General features: G+C 35.8%; 1 protein-coding gene across 4 annotated transcripts in view; it reads right to left on the bottom strand.

Annotated features, from left to right (window-relative positions):
• Positions 1 to 21,911, bottom strand: part of GABRB2 (gamma-aminobutyric acid type A receptor subunit beta2) — a 236,054-nt gene that overhangs the window by 159,597 nt on the left and 54,546 nt on the right. For all 4 annotated transcript variants that reach the window (XM_027033701.2, XM_027033716.2, XM_053226767.1 and 1 more), the window contains exon 5: positions 1,513 to 1,733. In XM_027033701.2, the coding sequence (XP_026889502.1) occupies positions 1,513 to 1,733 (221 nt within the window). The remainder of the gene's footprint in view (positions 1 to 1,512; positions 1,734 to 21,911) is intronic.

The following is a 21,911-nucleotide window of genomic DNA, read 5'->3' as shown; positions in this document are numbered from 1 at the left end:
TCATGATCTCGCGGTGAGCTCGAGCCCTGCATCAGGCTCTGTGCTGACACCTCAGAGCCTGGAGCCTGCTTCTGATTCTGTTGTCTCCCTCTCTCTCTACCCCTCCCCGCTCATGCTCGCTCTCTCTCTCTCTCTCTCTCTCTCTCTCTGTCAAAAATAAACATAAGCACCTAAACAATGTGACTGTCAGAATATACCAGATAATGAAAATAAGACATAATAAATAAGAAAAATGTGGGAGTGAGAAGTATCCCCACGTAGTGATTAAGAGCTGTGACTCAGAACTTGGATCTGAGTTCAAATCTCATCTTCATAGCTTACTTTCTTTGTGATTTTAGGCAAGTTGTATCAGCCTCAGTTTCCTCATTTGAAAATAAAAATTGTAACAGTTTCTAACTCATGAAGTTGTTGTACAGATTAACTATAACAATGCATGGAAAGCATTGATGATTTAACTCAATATCTGACCACTAACCCCTAATAAATGAATAATACCATTGTTGCTACCATCATAATTATGATAGGGTAACCACACATTTATGTAATAATAAGTCAGAGAAAATGTAACATTTCAGAATTAAGAGCTTCTTCCCAATAATGCAAAGAAACCCTTTATATTGTAATAATGTAATTTTTCAGGGTAAGATAGATATCTTTTTTCTCCCTTTTCTTTCAGGAAACCATCTATTGCTTTTAATACAAAAATAAACTTTAATTTTTTTTTCAACGTTTTTTATTTTTATTTTTGGGACAGAGAGAGACAGAGCATGAACGGGGGAGGGGCAGAGAGAGAGGGAGACACAGAATCGGAAACAGGCTCCAGGCTCCGAGCCATCAGCCCAGAGCCCGACGCAGGGCTCGAACTCATGGACCACGAGATCGTGACCTGGCTGAAGTCGGACGCTTAACCGACTGCGCCACCCAGGCTCCCCAAAAATAAACTTTAAAAGAAGAAACTTTTACTTTGCAATCCATCCTCACCTTAAGAGCAGAGCACCACAACTGTTTACTGACATGAAAGTTCATTATTAGTAAACATGAGATAACAACTTTATTTATTTGCAAGTCTGATTACTCCTTGGAGGGAGAGAGGGCACAAAAAGCCTTCCTGTCATCAGAGAACCAAACCCAATTCACACAGCTTAGGAGAAATTTATGAAACAGAAATCTGCCATGCTCAAACAAGTATTCAGCATTCATAATTTGTTTCCATTCTAATTAAGCACTATAGCCCAGCTATTTTGATTGTTTATCCTTACTCCTTAAAGAAAGCAGCTTTAGGATCAGCAGCTGATGTTAGAAGATAATTCAGAAAAAATTATTTTTAGCTAGGACTAAGTCCCTTTGTATACATGCTCTCCTAAACTCTCAGATGTCTACTGGATAGGAGATTTAACTGCTTATCACAGAACCGAAGGAGGAATAAGGAAAACATCACAATATTCCCCTCCAATAAAAATCAATAACGATTTCATTCAGAAAAAGTTCAATTTTGAAATGGACACTACAGACCTGAGGCCATAAAGAACGGTCCCATCTGGATGCAGGCGGATCATGCGGTTCTTGACAGTCACCCCATGCACAAATGACTTCTTATCATTCAGAAAGTAGGTATCGGGCACCCAGAGCTGGTCTGCCACTCTATTGTCCAGAGTCAAGTTTAAAGGTATTACATTATAGGACAGTCTCTTATCTCTCCAGGCTTGCTGAAAGTACATTGTCAAGGTATAATCCTGTGAATGTGAGAAGAAAATGGTTATTTTGTACCCAAATGGACTTGGGAGTTAGGCAAACACTTTAGTATTCATAAGAAAAGAAAATATATACAGCCAAACCCCAGAAACATATACTATTCATATATAGGCAAATATTAATTTATTAAACCCATTCTTACTGAAACTTGCTATGTATCAGGCACTGTAGCAGGCACTGTAAATTCAGAAGTGAAGAGAGCCTATCTTGGCAAAATTTATTATTATATTTTACCCAGGAAGAAAGATGGTAAGGAATAATTACTTAGTTTGTCAATGAGAATCCTAACCCATTTAATCAGGGTAAATTTCCCAGGAGAGGCGACGTTTACACTGAGATTTGTGTAGCTTCTCAGTAATCTAAACAATATTAACTCAGTCAGTATTTCAAGAGGATTTTAATCGCAGGATACTAAATTATCAGGCCAGGCTCTTAGCTTTTGAGAAACAATGGGTTGCTATAAAGTGAGCAACTGGTCTTGGAGTCTCAGCTCCTGTATTTCTCAATTGTTTCTAGCATGTAAATTTACACAACTTTTTTGCTTAAGTTCCCTTAACTATAAATGGGGCTTTCAATACATACCTGATCTACACAGATTATGACAACTAAATGTATAACTCAAATGCAATTTGTAAACTACAAATAGCTATATATTATGAATAAAGCATTTACTATGTATTGTGCATGTTTTATCCATTAGATGCCTATGGGCACTATGTAATTGCTCTCTCACCCTCATTTGAATGATTTAATGAAAGACCAAATATTCATTGGAAAAGATAATTACCAATTTATTTTAAAATCATTTCACAGTGCCCTACTTGAGGGCTTTTGAAAAAAAAAAACAGAATCATGTATTAATCATTTCTGCAACCTGAAAACTAGCACAGTCCTAGGGCACAAATGGTGAATGAATGAACAAATGATTGAATGAATGAATATCCAATAAGGTACACCTACTGGATTTCTGCACGTTCACATACTTTTGTGGATGAGATACACAATAAAATCTCTGTGAAGTCCCTGAATTCTTCCAACCCTCATTGATATTTATACATCCTAATTTGGTTATATAATTTAGAAATACAGCTTGTAAGATATTATCTGCTAAAAACACTACAAAGTTTTAATGGGAAAAGTATAATCCTTCTGCAAAAAAATTAAACATCTTTCCTTGTTTCACAAATATACAAATTTTGATCTTCTTCAGAAGTCAGTATAGGGCTAACTTCTGAATGAGAAGTGTAGAACCAACCTTCTATTCTAACAAAAGAAACATTAATTATCCTCAAGTTATATCAAATAATTGTAGATTAAATTTCCTTTAGTGGATCACTTTAGTCAGTGATCTGAACTGCTCTGAAGCACTCTGATTTTGTAAAAAAAATAGAATGAGGATCTCTAAAATAGCTTCTTGATATGTAGTAAAAGCAACCTTGTAGACTTATGAATTACATAACTAGAAAATATGAAAAGGAATAGATACACTTTTTGCATGACTCTGTGTTATAGCCTTAAAAATAGGAAATAAAATAGGCAATTTATATGGTGCTTAAGAGGTCACATTTTGTGATTTCCAATTCTTGGAGATAAAATTGAGTATTTTATAATTATCTCTATTAGAAGATAAAGCTATTTATGCTTCTTTCATAATAAACCTCATTGAGATTTAGGGGAGATAATGCTGTCTGGAAAGTGCTCCGTCAGCTGAGATGCGTTTGGACACGGAAACTGTATTCTCTTTTGGGCTAAATAAATGGTACTACTGTGAAATCCAGTGTCATGTGCTAATTCCTGTTATTTATCAGCAAGGCAAAGCCTGCTAAGAAATGCACCAGACGGACCCTAATAACTCTGCTAATTGTTGCACCAATTTTCATTTCATTTATTTTTAAATGACACATCATAGCACTGTCAAGAATAGAAGAAACTCCTGAATCTAAATAAATATTATTGGGCTTAAGAAGAAAGAGTAGTCTGCTCCACCCTCTCTCCTAAACCTTTATCTACCCAAGATAAATCCTTTGAACTTTCACATAAAAAGTGTATCCTTTACATTTAACAACCCTATGTTTTGAAAATTGTCTCACAATTGGTTTATTCAAACCAAAAAATAATTAAAATTTTTTTACATTTATTTACTTTTGAAAGACAGAGAGAGACAGAGCACAAGTGGGGGAGGGGCAGAGAGAGAAGGAGACACAGAATCCGAAGCAGGCTCCAGGCTCTGAGTTGTCAGAACAAAGCCCAACACGGGGCTCAAACCCCAAAACGGTAGATCATGACTTGAGCCAAAGTCTGACACTTAACCGACTGAGCCACCCAGGCACCCCTGGAACTGAAAAAATTAAAACACACCCACACACACACCCACACACACACACACACACAAACAAAAACAAACCACTTCTGGATGTTCCTCAATCCATTCCATCACCATGCAAGAAGGATTTAGATAACCACAATTAAAACCAACTGACTTTGAATGCTGAACAACATACAGAAACCCCATGACAGGCTCTCTCTCCCACTAATCACAACTAAATATAAATGGAAAGAATAAAGATAAATAAACAAAACTACCAAAGTACCATGCAAAGTAAGAAGAGTATGCAGATTGCGAAGGGAATCAAAATGTGAAGAAAGACCATTCCAATGGTGAGTTTGTTGTTTATTTTTTCCTCCCTTTTATCTCATTAAACACACACACACACACACACACACACACACACACACAGCCCAAAACGCAAATAAATGGAGAGATATACCATGTTCCTAGATTTGAAAAGTACTGTTAAGATGTCAATCCCACCAAATTGATTATAGATAAAATTCAATCCCAACCAATATATGCACAGGATTTTTATAGCTATGCACAAGCTGATTCTAAAATTTATACAGGGAACAAAGAAATGAGAATAGATGAAACAATTTTGAAAGAAAAGAATAAACTTGGAGAACTTACTATCTGATTTAAAGCCTTACTATTAAGCAAACTAAGGGTGGTACTATGGTATTGATAGAAACACAGATCATGAAATAGAAGAATCTAAAAATAAACCCACACAAAATGCTTAATAATTTCTCACAAGGATGCAAAGGCAATACATTGGAGAAAGCATACTATTTTTAACAAATAGTATGGATTAACAGGAACATCCATATGTAATAAATAAATAAATAAATAAATAAATAAATAAATAAAGTCACCCATACTTTAAACCTTCCATAAAAATTAACTCAAAATGGGTCACAGACTTAAATGTAAAATGTAGAACTATAAAACTAGGAGAAGAAAACATAAGAGAAATTCTCTGTGACTTTGAGTTAGGCAAAGACATTGATACAAACCTACAAGCACAAGCAATAAAACAAAATACTGATAATGGGACCTCAACAAAATTTAAAACTTATGTTCCATGAAAAACACTATTAAGAGAGTAAAAAGACAAACCACAGATTGGGAGAAGATATTTGCAAATCACATATCTGATAATGGACAGGTATCCAGAATATAAAAATATATAATGAATTCTCAAAACTCAACAAACAACCCCATAAAAATAGGCAAATAATGTGAACACTTAGCCAATGTAGATGGACAAATGATAAATAAGCACCTGAAGTGACACAAAACATGGGAAATCATGGGAAATCAAATTAAAAACTAAAATGAGATCACACTACATACCCATTAGAAAAGCTAAAATAAAAACATCAAAAACAAAAAAAACCCCAACAACTGCCAATTCCAAATGCTGATGAGGATGCAGAGCAACTGAAAATCCTACTTACTACAGATGGGGATACAAATTTTCAGCCATTTAGACAACAGTTGGACCATTTCTTATAAAGTTAACATACATTTCACAAGTGACCTAGTAATCTTACTCCTGTGTGCAAATAGTTACAGCAGTTCTATATTAATTGTCAAAACTGAAAGCCATCTGGATGAATGCTCTTCAACAGATGAAGAGATAAACACAAACTGGTACATCCATGAAACAGAATACTAGTCAGCAATAAGAAAGAACAAACTTTCTGTATATGCAACATCATCCATGTTTTTCAAATACAAAATGTTAAGTAAAAATGCCAGATTCAAAAGGATACATATTACATGATGCCATTTATACAACATTCCATAAAATGTAAAACTATAGGGGCAAAGAACAGATTAGTAGTTCCCTGGGATTCAAAATGGGGGAGAGGTTGACTACAAAAGGCCAGCATGAAGGAATGATTTGGGGTAATAGAACTGCCCTGCATCCTGATTGCAGTGGTGGTTACATGATTAGACATTTGTCAAAACTCACAGAAGATTATTAGGCTGAACTCTATAATCACTGTGTGCCTTTTTTTTCCTTTTTTTTTTTTTTTTTGGCACGCTTTCCAAATTTCTATTCTCTTCATTCTCCTCAACCTGAATTGATGTACTTAGTCCATTGACAATGCTTAAATATTAATAAGACAAACCAAAAGAAGTAAATAACAACATAAGCCATTTCAGGTGTTTTATTATTAAATAATGAGAACTATCTTCTTAAGGATCATTCTGTGTACCTACTCCTTTCACAAACCGTTGGCATTTTTCTGGATCCTGCTCCCAGCTACAGACTTTCACTCTGGATATATGGTGCAGGGTCTTATCCTTATGCAAGTTTCAAGCCTGTAAAATGCACTATGTGTTCTGTATTCACATATGGACCTGAATTGCTATTCAACCACAAACTTCAGCATTCTCTCTACCCTCATTTATCTCTATGGTTTTCCATATGCTTTTTTTTTCTTCTCTGGAGACCTCACCCTTTCTAATCAATGGACCTTTCCCTCTCCTCTTTCAGAGCATGGCCATGTATGTGAGAAAAGTTATAAATGTAATTGTATCATTTTCCATACCTTTATGTTCCTTCCCTTATTTTTCTGTTTGGGGAAAAGATGGTAGGGTAAGGGGTTGGTTTCACATGTGTTTAGTCTGTTATCTGAGGACATAAGGACACCTAATAGTTTATTTTTCAATGACCAGAGTTTAAGGCTTATTTTCATCAGTGATTATGGGTTATTCAGTTTCCTTTACTTATTGGAATGAAATTCTCTAAGCTTTCACAATAACTGCTAATGTGCTAAAATCTTCAACTTTGTTAATTTATCTTACTTCTTAAGATCTTCTAGATAATAGTTTTGCCTCCAAAATTAAATGTTTTCAGAAAAATCTCCCTCTGTCTCTACTTAGGCTTTTATATTTTAAAAGAAAATAAAACTTTTAGCTTTATCTTAATTACTTCTTGCTGAAATAAACAATTGTGTTTAATATGCTATCATCTATTATTTTCCTTTAATGTAATATGCTAGGTCAAAATTGAGATTTTGGACTAATAATCTGAGCTTCTGGCTTTTATAAGATAGAACCAGTATTTTTAAGGCTGTAAAATATGTGATTTAGAAACAGTTAATGTAAGTTTAATTTAATTTAAATATAATGAAAGTTTCATGTCAATAAAACTCCATGATAATTTGTTCAACATAGCATATTTATCACTTTTATTATCATTAGGGGCATAGTCTTTTAATATGGGGCATGTTTAGAGAAGTGTTTCATTGTTTCTGTTTGGAATTTCCACTTTAAAAAAATATGACACAACAGGTTGATTCAATGGATAGGATGCCAAATTATTCCCCTAATTAAAAGCTTCTGTTTTTACCCCTTCATGAAAGAAAACACATTACATCTGACATAGAAATTATCACCTAAATAAATACCGTAGGAAGACACTGTATGTAAGTACATAGTAAGTGCATTCTCAACATGTTAAGCTGGTCACCTCCTTGACAGCAAAGAATGTTCCTCATTCCTGTATATATTGCCAATATTGTGCATACTTTCTGGTAAATGATAGAACTACCATTGCTTGTACAGATTTCCTTATGAACACTTGGGAATATGTAGAGAGGTCTAAACTGTGCATACCCTTTGCTCTGATATTTACATTCCTAGCAATATTTGCAGTAAATAATTAAGCAGTATGTTTTGACACCTTTACATACAAACATTACAAGTCTCTTACTTTTGTGTCTCCAATTCTAACAGTCTAGTTTCAATCACCATGATTTGTGAGTGACTGTAATGCCATTGTTACTATCTCCTTGCTTATAAACCTTGGCTTCACAGGGTAGTAGAAACATAACACAGTTCATGTCTCCCTTGGTTAATATCATCCAGATGCTTTTCACTGCACTTAGATTAAACCCAAACTTACTACCATGGCCTTTAAGGTACTACATAACTGGGACTCTGCATGCCTCTCTAATCTTGCCTCCTGCAACCTCTTTTCTTCTGTTACCTCAACTCACTAAGTCCATTAGCTAAGATTTTTCTCTGTTTTACAAATATCCCAAGCTCCTTCAGCCTTACAAACTCTTAACAATTGACTAACTGGAGAACCTATGTACCTGAGTGTACTTGGCTCTTCTTTGAGACTCAGAGTTCAACTCAAAGATCAAACCTACTCAGGATGCCCTTCCTTGACCATCTTACTCTCAACCCCAACAGTCCTATCTCATCCCCAATTTTTCTTATGTTTATAATACCGACCATCTTTTTCAACTAGTCATGTTTATTTATTGGCTTACTTTCTTTTTCATCTCTCCCAATAGAAGGTACATTCCATGAAACTATGAAGTTTTCTTGAACTTGTTTATCACTATGTTCTCATGTCTAAAAGAGAGTTTAGCACAGAGTAATAATATACTATCTATTGAAAGCTGTGAAAGACTGAATGAAAGACAATGCACATTTATCTCCCCAAATGCTACTGCTGCATTAGCTACACACACACACACACACAGACCATCAGCACAAAACTATAAATACAATATAGTACAAATATATGATGGAATATATGCTGGGATTAAAATTACATTGCAAAAATATTTATTGACATGAATAGATGTTCTCAACATATTATTATAAGTTATTGTTTTTTAATTTTTTTAAATGTTTTCTTATTTATTTTTGAGGGAGAGAGAAAGACAGTGCGAGCTGGGGAGGGGCAGAGAAGAGAGGGAGAAACAAAATCCAAAGCAGGCTGCAGGCTCTGAGCTGTCAGCACAGAGCCGATGCAGGGCTTGAACTTACAGCTGTGAGATCATGACCTGAGACGATGAACCACCCACGTGCCTCATATATTATTGTTTTTTAAATAATACTGCAAAACAATATGCATAATATGATCACATTTTGAAATATATAAATATATACTGGAAAAAGATGTCTAAGAATATAAATATTAACCGTGGTATTTCTGTATGCTAAGTTGCCAAGAGATTTTTAATTCCTTTGGTAATCTATATTATTTCATTTTATAAATATAAATTACTTCTCAACAAAAACTATATAAACTAATAATTCCTCACTGAATTATATTATAAAAAGATACTCTAATATTAAAAATATGTCTTTACTCTCTGCATGTTAGAGCTCAGCATAAAGGAAAAGGAAATGCATTCAGTGTCATAAATGAAAAATCCTCAGCCTTTTGGCTTGTTATTAACAAAACACAAATCTCCTTTGTATTGATCAAGGGATTTTGACTAGAATCACACAACAAGACCGTTAGTGATAAACTGTTTTTCCACACCAGGGAAATTCACATGTAACTACCATTGAGAGATGAAAATCCATCCTTAATTTTCCTCCTAAATACTAAAAAAGGAGATCCTAGATTCTTCCCCTGACACTAATATCAGTCTTATTTATACTGTTAGGAAATTTCTTTTTTTCTAATGTAAAGATTTCAGATCTGTTTCTTGTATCATACTCAGAGGATGTGAACACACACAGCACCTTTTTACACTGCAATGGAAGTTTGAATTAATGGATTCTTTCAAAAAGCTTTCCACAAGACTCCATTGCTTGTAAATTCCAATGTCATATGCTCCTTAAGGTCTGCTCTACTCACTTCACCTCTCTGCATCTCTGTTTGCTCATCCAAAGTGAATGAACTGAAATTAAGAGCATCAGACATTTCAGAGTTTGAGCTGCAGATGTTCTAGGATTCTGTCACTCCATTGATGTTCAACCAATCACTCTCCTGAACTTCTTGTTTGAACTAAAGAATTTTTACCTCCCCAACACATCTTTACATTCCATTTTGCTTATTTTTTTCCCATGCCCTTCCTTGTCTGCCTTCCCAAATTCAACCCGTTCTCTCAGCATTTATGAGGACTCTCCCTCTTCTCCCTCTGCCACCGTCCATGTTCATCCTCTCAACCCTTTGATGTAGTGGTCTGTAGAACCCTAAGCATTATTGGATTGAACTGTTCCCTTTTGTAATGTCATTTAGAGCAGGGAAGTAACCTCTCCAATGAAACTCTACTGTGTTCTCCGAAGTAAAAAACCATGCTGTTATTTCTTTACAAAGTGACCTGAACATCTTGTCTTTAACATCATTGGCCCCTTACGAATATTCACAGACACACTGAAGCTTGTTCTCACTTCTTCACTAGTCTTTATGGGTTTCCAGTTTTGATTCTTTAACCCCCTTATTAATCATTACTCCTGAATCCCCCAAGGAATTTGTTCTCCCCACCCAATGGCATTTGAGAGTGAGTTTTCATTCTATCCTTTCCCACATGTCTCCGAAACCCTCAGAGCTACTGGTGTGCTTTCAGTTTTTCAGAGCTTCTAGAATTCTACTAGCAAAGTCCCCAGGGCTGAGAATGAGGATTTCTGAAGGACACAATTATCTATCCAAAGCAGAAAGAACTCAGAGAGAAATATAAATATTCCCACAAAGCCCTTTCCACATTCCTAGCTCTTTAAAATGCTCTCTGTCTTCCACATCTGAGCCCACAAATTGCTGATCCAATTATAGGTCATGGCAATATTTCCACATTCACAACCTCCTAAACTAGAATGTAATGAAGTAAAACTCAGCCCCCACTTAATAGAAGCCATCACACCAGATGTTCAATTGCAGCATTTCAGAAGAAACACATGGCTGCAGCTCTGACTAATTGCTACAGACACATTCAGGACATGAGAGCTGTACCTAAGATCACCCATAAGGGAAATCTAAGTTGAGAAGTGACTAATTATTTTCTTGTATGTGAAACTAAAATGCACATGGTCAAGACAATGAGCTTTTCCACTATTTTGCTTAGCTCACTTTGCATTTTACTACACACCAACCTTCTCAGTGATAATGGGACTAATTCCAAGGATGGTTAAAAATTGAGCCAGTGTTAATATATAATGCACCCTTGGTAGGGAACTCGGTTCACTCTGAGATAATCAACATCAAAATTACACTTTGTATATGATATATACAAAATCTCCAAGGAAAATTGCATTTATAGCTACTTTACATAACACCAGTAAGTTAACTTTTAAAACTCACCTCAAAAAACAGAAGTTACATACATATCACTATTCTGTTTTCAAATCAAATTCATTGAGTTATCATTGATGTAAATTACGACATTCACCAGACATGGTATCATCTCTGATGGTGGTCTCAAAAGTGATCTTTGGAATTAAGTTTTAATAATCCATTTTCTACCTATGGCACACTGGCCAGTGGTACATATTATTACTGAGTATGTCAAAATGAAATTATTTACAACATACTTCTTGCATTTGTTGATCTCCCATGGAATTTCCTACAAGGTGCTATAATCTGTCAGTTACAGAAGAATAACTTTGCAAGAGATTTTAGGGAGAAGGGAATAGGCAAACAAATATCCCACAGACATTTCATGAGTGTTTGCCATGACTGACTATAATGACATATATATCAAATTATGTGCCCTTTCATATACATTTGTCTTATTTATGCATACTTGCAATGGGTAGACAACATCCTATCTTATCTGGCTATTTCAGCTTTTCCTTCAATTCTGAGCAGTGCTTTTATAGGAAAAGTGAAAAGCATGAGGAAATGACAGAGACAGGTAGTGCTATATAGACCCTTTTCCATATTTTAGATGTTTATTTTTGTTCTGCTCAGTGTGAAATAGGCTCATTCTTTCTGAAGCTATAGCCTCTGAAGAGATCTGACAGTATTAAAAAGAAAGGACATTTTAAAGTAAGTACATATCATTGCTTTCATATTTTTTACAAGCTTGTAGAAGCTGAGAAGGCCAATCTGCCGACCCAGGCTGGAACAAAGAGAATATGCTTAGTCAATGCTTCCAAGAGAATACCTGATGTGCTAAGATGAAACAGAAATGCATATGATCACTTTTGGAGGCAAAACCAGCTTAAAAAATTTTTTGAGACGAAAGTGGCATTGGGCACAGAACTTTACCACTGCCCTGTCTGTATCAGATATTCTTAATATCTCCTGAGGTACATCAACAGACCAGGATTTCTGAGGTCAAAGTGGCATCCTCCTTTTTGTGTGAGTATGATCACCCCCTACATATCTGCCTTCTCCAAGTGTAGAGTCAGCACTTCACAATTCTTCTTAAAATGTGCATCCTGCGGCGCCTGGGTGGCTCAGTCGGTTAAGTGTCCGACTTCAACTCAGGTCATGATCTCGCAGTTCGTGAGTTCAAGCCCCATGTCAGGCTCTGTGCTGATAGCTCAGAGCCTGGAGCCTGATTCTGATTCTGTGTCTCCCTCTCTCTCTGCCCCCTGCCCTGCTCACACTCTGTCTCTGTCTCCCAAAAAGTGAATAAACATTAACAAGAAAAGAAAAGAAAAGAAAAGAAAAGAAAAGAAAAGAAAAGAAAAGAAAAGAAAAGAAAGGAAAAGAAAAGTGCATCCTAACACCCCACTCTGGTCCTGGCCCTGCATGATGTATAAACATGTCTCTCAGTGGATTTTTTAAAATGTTCTTATTGGTTTTTATTATCATAAAACTGATTATAGAATATCTGAACACAACGTAAAGATTATGATGAAGAAAATTTAAACAACTCAAAATATCACTATCTAGATAAGCACAAACACATTGAACCTTTCAGGTAATTTTCTCAACACAGTGCTCCAGGTATTACAAATTTATCCTAAACACACACACACACACACACACACACACACACACACACAGCTTCAAAATCCTTACAATTTATCAAGCTAAGCCTGGGACTCTTTTTCCCAGCCTTCTCATCCACTCTCCTCATTATCTTTTTGATGCCATTAAACACAAACCAGTACAATGTATTGCTTTCTGAACACAGTGGCCCTTTCTTATCCTTCCATGGATAATGACAGAGCTCCCAAATGGAAAGAACCAGAGTCCCTGGGTCACAGAAAAAAGGAAAGCTGCTTGCTCAAAGAGGATCAAATGCACTCATCTGTTCAATGAGTAAGAAATAAACTTCTATTGTGTTAAGTCAGTTACAAAGCTGGTGTTAGCCTAATGCTGCAGAGCATAGATGTTCATCTATTAAATTCAAGGATCATGATAGAACTGGAGTTTCAATGACTAGGTTACCTACTTCCTGTGCAGCCTCCAACAAGAGGAGCCCTACGGTCTCCTCTGCATACTGAAGAGAACGGTGACTCTCTTGCAAGATTCTTGTAATAATTAAAGAGTACATGTGTTTCTATGCCTGGTACAAAGTAAGTGGTCAGTATTGGCCGTTATTATTTAAGAAAGCAAATAAATAGTAACTATTCTTAATAGGATAGCTATTGTATTTTTGGTACCAGATTAAAATATCATTTTGTATAGTGTATGATCTTACTTCTCAAGAAGATCTGAGTGGACTTGAACTAGTGTTATAGGAAACTAGATATGCAGGAAGTGTAAATTTGGTCAACTTATGGCCATTAGGGCACTTCATACAATTCAAAAAGTGCTACTTTCATACATTAAGAAATGAATAAACGTTTACAGTTTAAGGATGAATATAATTATAATTTCTCATTTTAGCATACTTAAAAGGATGAAAAAAACATTCTCACTATCAACTAAGCTAAAGGGCTATCGATTTGAGTTTTCAAATCAACAGTAAATGTATACTTCCATTCTTGTCTAACAGGAGATACATGACAGATGAAAAACAAATATGAAATAGTCTATACATATTTAATAACAAACATGCATCTAGTTAAGCAACAAATACATTTAACCAAATACATGGTTACCTATCATGTATTAATTAAGTACAATGTAATAACAGGCCCAGTATTTTATATACTAAATCCAGTTTTTCCTGAAAGCAGACTAAAGGCAAGTGGGTGAATAGGATCACACATTAAAAACAGCCATATAGGTGAAGAAGCCTATTGGCAGAATCATAGGGAGGATTAGTGTTAATACACATGAAGGCCTTGGCACAGAACACAAACTTAATATGTTATCATTATGATCAATTTTAGCACTTTCTGTTCAATGTCTCTTTCTAATAATCACACTTATTTCTGAAGAGAAAAAAAGTTGTCATAGATATTCCAGGGCCCTATGATAAATGGAGTTGTTATACATCAAAATAAATTTCTGACTTCCCCCAAAGTGAAAATATAAATGGCAATTTAAAAATATGTTATGCCCTTCTAAATATGGCATCTATATCACTTAGAATAGGCTTTTTTCTGAATCCTTTTTCCATAGAGAGGAATAGCATCTTATCTTCACCAAGGGCAGAAGCATTCTAAAATTCATTCCATCCCCAAATCTGCTATTACATGGTTAGCTTTAATCCATGCAAGTAACCCTAATAATAAAATTATAGTAAGAGTCTTATAAAAAGTTCAAGTTTGTTCTGACTCCATGAGTTTCAAAGGAAGAGTTAATGATGTGCTTTTAATACTTAATACCAAACTGAAAATTCATATTCTGAAACTATATTGATTTGGCCATTGACCTTTCCCAGGTTCCAGTGCAAATGATCCAGAAGGCAGACAATGGTCCCAAATGCCCAAATCATCACAGGCAGTCCAGTTCCTAGAGCTGGGAGACCCTTAGTCAGTTTGGAGTGCAGTCCTCTAAATTTACGGAAGAGGAAACTGAAACCCTGAAACTTAGAATCCTGCCCATGGCCATCTAGGCACTTAAGGGCTGAGTGGATACAGACCCTAAGATGTCAGACCTTGCCATCTTGTACATTCTCCCCATTCTCACCTTCACCATGAACAGTAAGTTTTGCTGCTTGCACACATTAACCATTCAATTTATTAACCATTAACCATTCATTAATTCATTAACCATTAAATTACCTTACAATGGTGGAGGTGGGAAGGTAGCAAGGAAAACAGGTCCTTCACAATGTGTGCATTTGTGCTTTGATTTCAGAGATTTAGAAAATGAAACTATATACTTTCTACAAAAGGAGACCTGACAAAACAATTCTAAGTCCACCCAGCTAGTGTCCCTGTCTCCTTTTAGTTGCATGAGGTAGAGTTGGTTCCTGATTGAAAGGATTTTGATGACTTTGTAGCAAGATAGTTACTGTGACAATTTTTGAAAATTTTGAAAAATTGTGAAAAATGATGTCCAACATCATTCCTTCTCACTTTATGCTCCTTAAGAATCTCAAGAATCTCAAGAGAGTCCCAAAGGCTGTCTCATGGCAGAAAGGAGCATCTTTTATATATGTTAATATTGAAACTGTCTTCTCTATAGTAGTCAAGTTGATTGTTGGGCCATTGTCAAATCTTTACAGCATGGTGTATAATGTGGAACCCACAATACTTAAAAAGGTGGTGCCCCATGGATATGAGAAGTACATCATAGAGAATACGGCCAATGATATTATAACAAAGTTGTCTAGTGACAGATGGTGACCACACTTACTGTGGTGAGTACTGAATAATGTATGGAATGTACAGAATCATTGAATCAATGTGTTGTACATCTGAAACTAATATAGCACTGTATGTTAATCATATTTCAATTTTTAAAAAGTGGTTCCTCAGAGGCATGAGCATAGATGGTCATATTAATTCTTTTAAAATGCATACTTTCTGGGGGCGCCTGGGTGGCGCAGTCGGTTAAGCGTCCGGCTTCAGCCAGGTCACGATCTCGCGGACCGTGAGTTCGAGCCCCGCGTCAGGCTCTGGGCTGATGGCTCAGAGCCTGGAGCCTGTTTCCGATTCTGTGTCTCCCTCTCTCTCTGCCCCTCCCCCGTTCATGCTCTGTCTCTCTCTGTCCCAAAAATAAAAATAAAAACGTTGAAAAATAAATAAATAAAAATAAAATGCATACTTTCTGCATGATCAGTGACAAATATTCAAAGATCCCCCTTCTGGCATACAAGTCCATTGATCCAGTCTGTCTTATTCAATACAGAACTTTAGGAAGATTATGTTATTTTGAGTTGATCATTTTTTTCTTTAATTGCCATTTACAAAGAAATTTGAAAAGCAGGCAACAAGTATTCTATTTGACTTCAGAGTCTCAAGACTTTCACTGTATTTCCTACTTGGCTGTGCTAGGAATTTTTACATGTATCATCAGCCTAGGAATTTTCACATAGATAATCAGCCTAGCCAAAACATTTTCTACATAACAATAGTTTCACAAAGATGGTTCTCAGGAAAAGTGTGTCATGGTTAATTGTGTTAGGAAAACATTACATGCATTTTATGTTTTTTTCTTACAGATTTGCCACGCACATTAGTTTACTGCTGAGAAGTCCTATAGTAAAGAAACTTATTAACCTTATTCATTACAGAATTTCTCCAACTCATTGACGATGTAATAAATAGGAACTACCAGATTTCGAGTTTTGCAAACTCAATGAGAAATGATCACACATTATAGTAAATGACATTCCAAATATTTTCTCCATTTACATGTGATGTTTTTGTGTTCTTTAGAAAGGACCTCTTTATTTTTCTTTCTTAGCCTGCAAGCCATACCAACACAAAGTTCCTCCATATCTTGTTTACTACTGTATTCCCACGGATGAATAGAGAACCTAACACATGGCTATGTTTCAAAAAATAATTCTGAATGATGAATGAACTGGTAGAAGGGTTCTATTATGTAAAAATTGGATACAACCAAGAAAACAAAAATGAAAAAACCAAAACAGTAGGCTAAATATGCTATTATCTCATCTCTTTATCAAGTCAGTATTATTTTTAAAATGGGATTGAAGTAGATTAAAATAGATTTAAGATAAACAACCCTCAGATACATGTTGTAATCCTGGATTCAGAATTCTGCTTCAAGGAAGTCTACTGCTAAGGAAAACTTGGGGAAAAAACTTAATATGGTATGTTACAGGAGAAAACATGTTAAAATAGAAAGGTAGAAGTAGTTGTTAGTATAAAATATGGCATAAAAGAGTATAAATACATATATTTGTGACTTAGACTAAAGAAATTCGGATGGAAGTACAGTAAGGTGTTAAAAGTGGTGGGATTATTGTGATTTTATTTTCTGGTTCCAACCTTCCTCTTTAATAAAAGAAGCCTTTCTCACAAATCCCTGACAGATGGTAACCCAAATTCTGCTTGGATATGTCCAGTAACAAAAATCTCTACCTGGCAAGTCTGGTATTGCATTCTTGGATAATGACAATTATAAGAAATGTGCTTCCCTATGACTTTCACCCATACAGTATACTAAAACTGATTCTATCCTTTAAAATGTAACTAATATGAAGCTTGAGAAATTCATATCAACTATGGCTCAAAGACAAAGGAAATGATAGAAGAAAAAAGCAGGGTTTTATTTCATTTAAGCATATTCCATGCCTGCTTGGTTATCACTATGCCCATCTTATTTGATTCAGTCTTCAATTTTTTGCATGGATGGTTTCTTTACAACTATTCCTGGATTTAACACATCAGCCCAAATATATCTAGAGAGATTTATTTATTTCCTAAAGACATCCACACGTACCGACCATCCACTTGTGAGTTAAAAAGAAGTGACCAACTTGTGTCCATTTCTTATTTTTCATGAACTATTTTACTAAATCTCCCTTCTCAGGTATGCCCTAGACCCCCCGCCATGTGGCTAAGTGGACACTTCTCCACTGCTAAATGGCTCATCTTTCAAAGTACAAAAGAGAAGCTAGAGATAAAGCAGTTATACTGAAAAAAAATGTCAGCCTTGGAAAAAGGACCTGTAAAGGAATCAGCTCCTGGTCCATGAATTCCCTCTCCCACCCAGTTTCTGCCTAAAGGAAACCAAAAGTGCTGCTCACTGTTTCTGTTGTTCATATTATAGTAACACTAGGCTATGTATAAAACTAAACACCTTAAAAAGCATCTGAATTCCACAGGAAGGAGTTAACTTTATGTAAATGCAGCGTACATAATGTATTCACTTATCTCCACCCACAACTCCCAACTGTATTTAGGCTACCACTATGTCTCACCTATTTATTAACTAGTCTCTCTGCATGCAATCTCGTTCCATCAAACTATGTTCTCTCCATTTTTCTGGAAAGAGATTCTGAAAATGCAATTCTGATCTTGTCATTACCCTGCTTATAAGTTTTTCAATAGTGATCTGTCACCCTCAGTATAGACCTCAAACTCTTCAGTGTAGCATATAAGGACCTGTTATGTTTCCAGCCTCATCTCCAGAAATGTACAAGCTCAGAAGTTATTCTTCAGAACATTGATCTTATTTAATGCCCTGGATCTGCTAAGCTACACAACAGCTAGACCTTTGCACAAGCTGTTTCTTCTGCCTGTATTACTTTTCCCCTTCCCTCCCATCTACCCATCTCCTCTTCATTTAACCATTCCTATGAATTCTTTAGGTCCTAAAATATACATCATTTCCTATGCAAAGCCTTTCTAATGATTGATTCCTCACCTCTACTGCAGTCCTCTACCTCTGTACACATAAAACCCTGAACGTGTCGCAGTCCTGGGCATTGTACTTATTACTGTACCCTTTGCCCTGCTGATGACTAGCACAGAATAGTAATTCAAAAACATTTGTTGAACACATGGATGGATGAATAAAGCACTTCCAAATACACCATCAAAAAGACAATAAGACCCAAAACCCTGCAACATGAGGAATAGTTAAAGGAGATAGTTTGAAGACATCTGGGGAAAGGGATGTTCATGTAGGCTCACTTGGTCATATAATAACAAAACCATTATCTAGAAGGAAAAGAGACCGCTTATGTGTAACTCTGGAGCTAGAAACCATTGTTAATAGGTAGAAGTTTAAGGAGAAAAATCTGACTTAACAAAAGGCCTAATTATCTGAAAATCATAGCTATCAAAACGTATATGTCTGCTATGAAACAAAAGAAATAGCCTGCCATGCATACATAAGATTAAAAAAATCACTTGTCAGAAGATCATTGTAGATATCCATGATGTAGAGAAGACAAATATCAGAAAAGACTTAATAGCTCATCATAATTATAGAGGAATCACTACTACTATACCACTGCTACTACTACTATTACTACTACTATTACTACTACTATTACTACTACTACTATTACTACTACTATTATTACTACTACCACCACTACTACTGCTGCTGCTACTGCCACCACCACCACTCATTATTAAGGGCCTAAAGTGCAAAACACACTGTTTTATGTTTTATATAAATTACTTATAACTTCACAATAACTTTAAAGTATAATTTTATTCTCAGGATTTTTCAAAGTCAGGAAACTGAGAATTTAGTTACTTATTGAAGGACCACCGCTAAGTACAACCTAAGAAGACTGGAACGTCCAACACTGGAGTTTAGAAGAGAGTAGTTGCCATCTGTTGCTTCTGCCTGCCCAAATTCTATTTCTTCAATTTTTGGCTATTGCAACCTAAACCTCTCTTTCAAGGAACAAACCCTCTCCCCACTATGTCCATGTAATTTGGATAATATTGACTTCCCACTCTTGAGATGAGATACATCTGGCTAGATTATTTCATCTTGTTGGTTTATAGATGGTCACGTGACTCCAGCTAAATCAGTGAGACTCCATCCATGACTTCTGTTTCAGCAATTTGAAAAGAAAGAAGCTGTTTGCCTTTGTGCCCTGGAACTTTCACAGTCACCATTTTGAAAGCACTTGCCTGGGAATTAAGAAAAGTACAACCAAGAGTTGGAGAAAGGCTACTTCCTGATCATATTATATAAGCACCTAGATTCAGCTATACTTAAAACTAGAACAATCCCTGGTCATTGTAATTACTGAGATAATACATCCCCTCTTTGTTAATCCTGTTTGTGTTTCTGTCATTGGCCATTTAAGCGAACCATGCCTAATATATGGTACACCACTTATGGTTAGGGTAATCACAGGCAAATGGGTTCATTTGAAAAATAGGAAGAATTTGCAGAAAAGAGAGAAAAGAGAAGAAGCTACTCTACAAAAATTTATTATTAAATGGCAACCCTATACCACCTGCTTGGAAATAGGCATTATAAAACTAAAAAGGCACAGTCCTTGCCCTCAAGGTTCTCAGAGTTTGGTGTGTACATTTCATCTATCACAACTGAATAATCTCTAGAACTAAATATATTGCCCATTGAATCTAACTCCCAGCAAATACACACATGAAGGCTCTTTGTCAACAATGACGGATTACATTTTAATTTCCTACACATATCACTGAAAGATTCTGAACCATATCTGATCTGCTCCAGCCTGGCTTATGCAGGCACATCACACTATCTAAGACTGAGCACACAACAGGTTAGGCTGGAAGAATGGTGCATCAATTTTAAGTGCATTAGTTTGTGACATGTTTAGTCAGCCGTGTAACGCATAAATTTATATACTAACTCAGTGGCTTTCTTTATGCCACCCTGAAAAGACTGATATGCTTTTTCCTCCCACACAGTCCTATCTTTCTAAGTCTCCTCCTCCACAGCTGGAGAAAATAAATATTCATTTCAGAAAGGCCATCAGCTCAACACTAGCCATCTACTTCCGGATGCTAGAGAGGTCACTGTGATGAACTGCCTCATACAAGTAATTTTGGATATCACTGAACAGAGTCCATGTGCCCTAGCTTTTCTACATGCTTTGGTTTCCAACAGACAAGGAGTCTTTACCAAATTTATCAAGAAGAAAGAATAAATTTGATTTTTGATTCAGAAAAAAGATCACATAGGCCCTAAGCAACATTAGAGATGATAAGTGCCTCATTCTATACCTGTCCTCATACTGTCTAAAAGCCTCATGCTGTCTAAAATATATAAAAGATATTTTTCCTAGGTCTGACTCAGTAGCAGCACAGATTTTTAAAACTGTTCCCCCTCCAATTTTCCTGGGGAAAACCATTAGTCCTTTGCCCCTGGTTTTCTTGAGTGACAAGCTAATCTGAAAAATTAATTCAAGGTTTGGTGTTTTACCTCATTATAGAAAAAAAACAATGCTGCTTTCCCAGATAAATAATCACAGAGCTCTCCCATGTGTTCCTCCCCTCCCAAAGTGGTAGACAATAATTAAAAATTGGACTCAGGCTGGTAATATGAGAGATTTGCAGGCAGAATCACAATAATAATTTTAAAAAGCCATACATGTGAAATTGTAAATAAATTACTATTTTGGTTGAAAGTTGTTGGACTTGAATTTTTGAATTTGGACTTGAAGAGGAAAAGAGAAAGACTTGGGAAAGATCTTAAATGTCATGAAAATGCTTCCTATCCCTTGACTATAGACCGTTGTTGAAAGCTCCATAGCAAGAGGTATAGCATATCCAGGCCTGACTCTGCTCCTTTTCAGCTGTGTGAATTTGGCTGGTCATTTATCCTTTTGTCAGTTTGCTTGCCTGTAATATGAATGCCTAATTCAGAGTAGCCATAAAGATTAAACAAAATAACATGTAACAAACATTTATACTAGTGCCTGATACATAGTAAGCACTGGATAAATGATAGCTAGAGTGATGGGGATTACAATAGGTAAAGAGAATTTCCTTATGGCTATACTCCTAAATTCCTATGTTCTATTGTTTTTAATACCCAAAATTTGAAAGGAAGGTTTGATTATGCCTAACTCTGTAAAACTATTGACTGGAGCCAGATAATCTAGTAGCAGGGATAAAAAAAAATCCTTAAGAGCTAGAAAAGTACAGAGTATGCCCACTTCCATTAAAATGCATATGAGTATTTTCCATATAGTTTCACACACAAGAACAACTGAGCAGTTTAGAAAGAGGAACAAATTAATCATTGTTCCTCCTCCATGGCTTTTTCTATTAATATAAATAACGCTTCCAGGGTCGAAATGCTTTGGATGAAAAGTGGAGAGCCTTAGAGAAGGTG

This window comes from Acinonyx jubatus, chromosome A1 (genome assembly GCF_027475565.1).
Source record: "Acinonyx jubatus isolate Ajub_Pintada_27869175 chromosome A1, VMU_Ajub_asm_v1.0, whole genome shotgun sequence".
NCBI lineage: Eukaryota > Metazoa > Chordata > Mammalia > Carnivora > Felidae > Acinonyx > Acinonyx jubatus.
The sequence above is the reverse complement of the archived record's forward strand: the minus strand, read 5'-3'. Positions and strand labels throughout refer to the sequence as shown.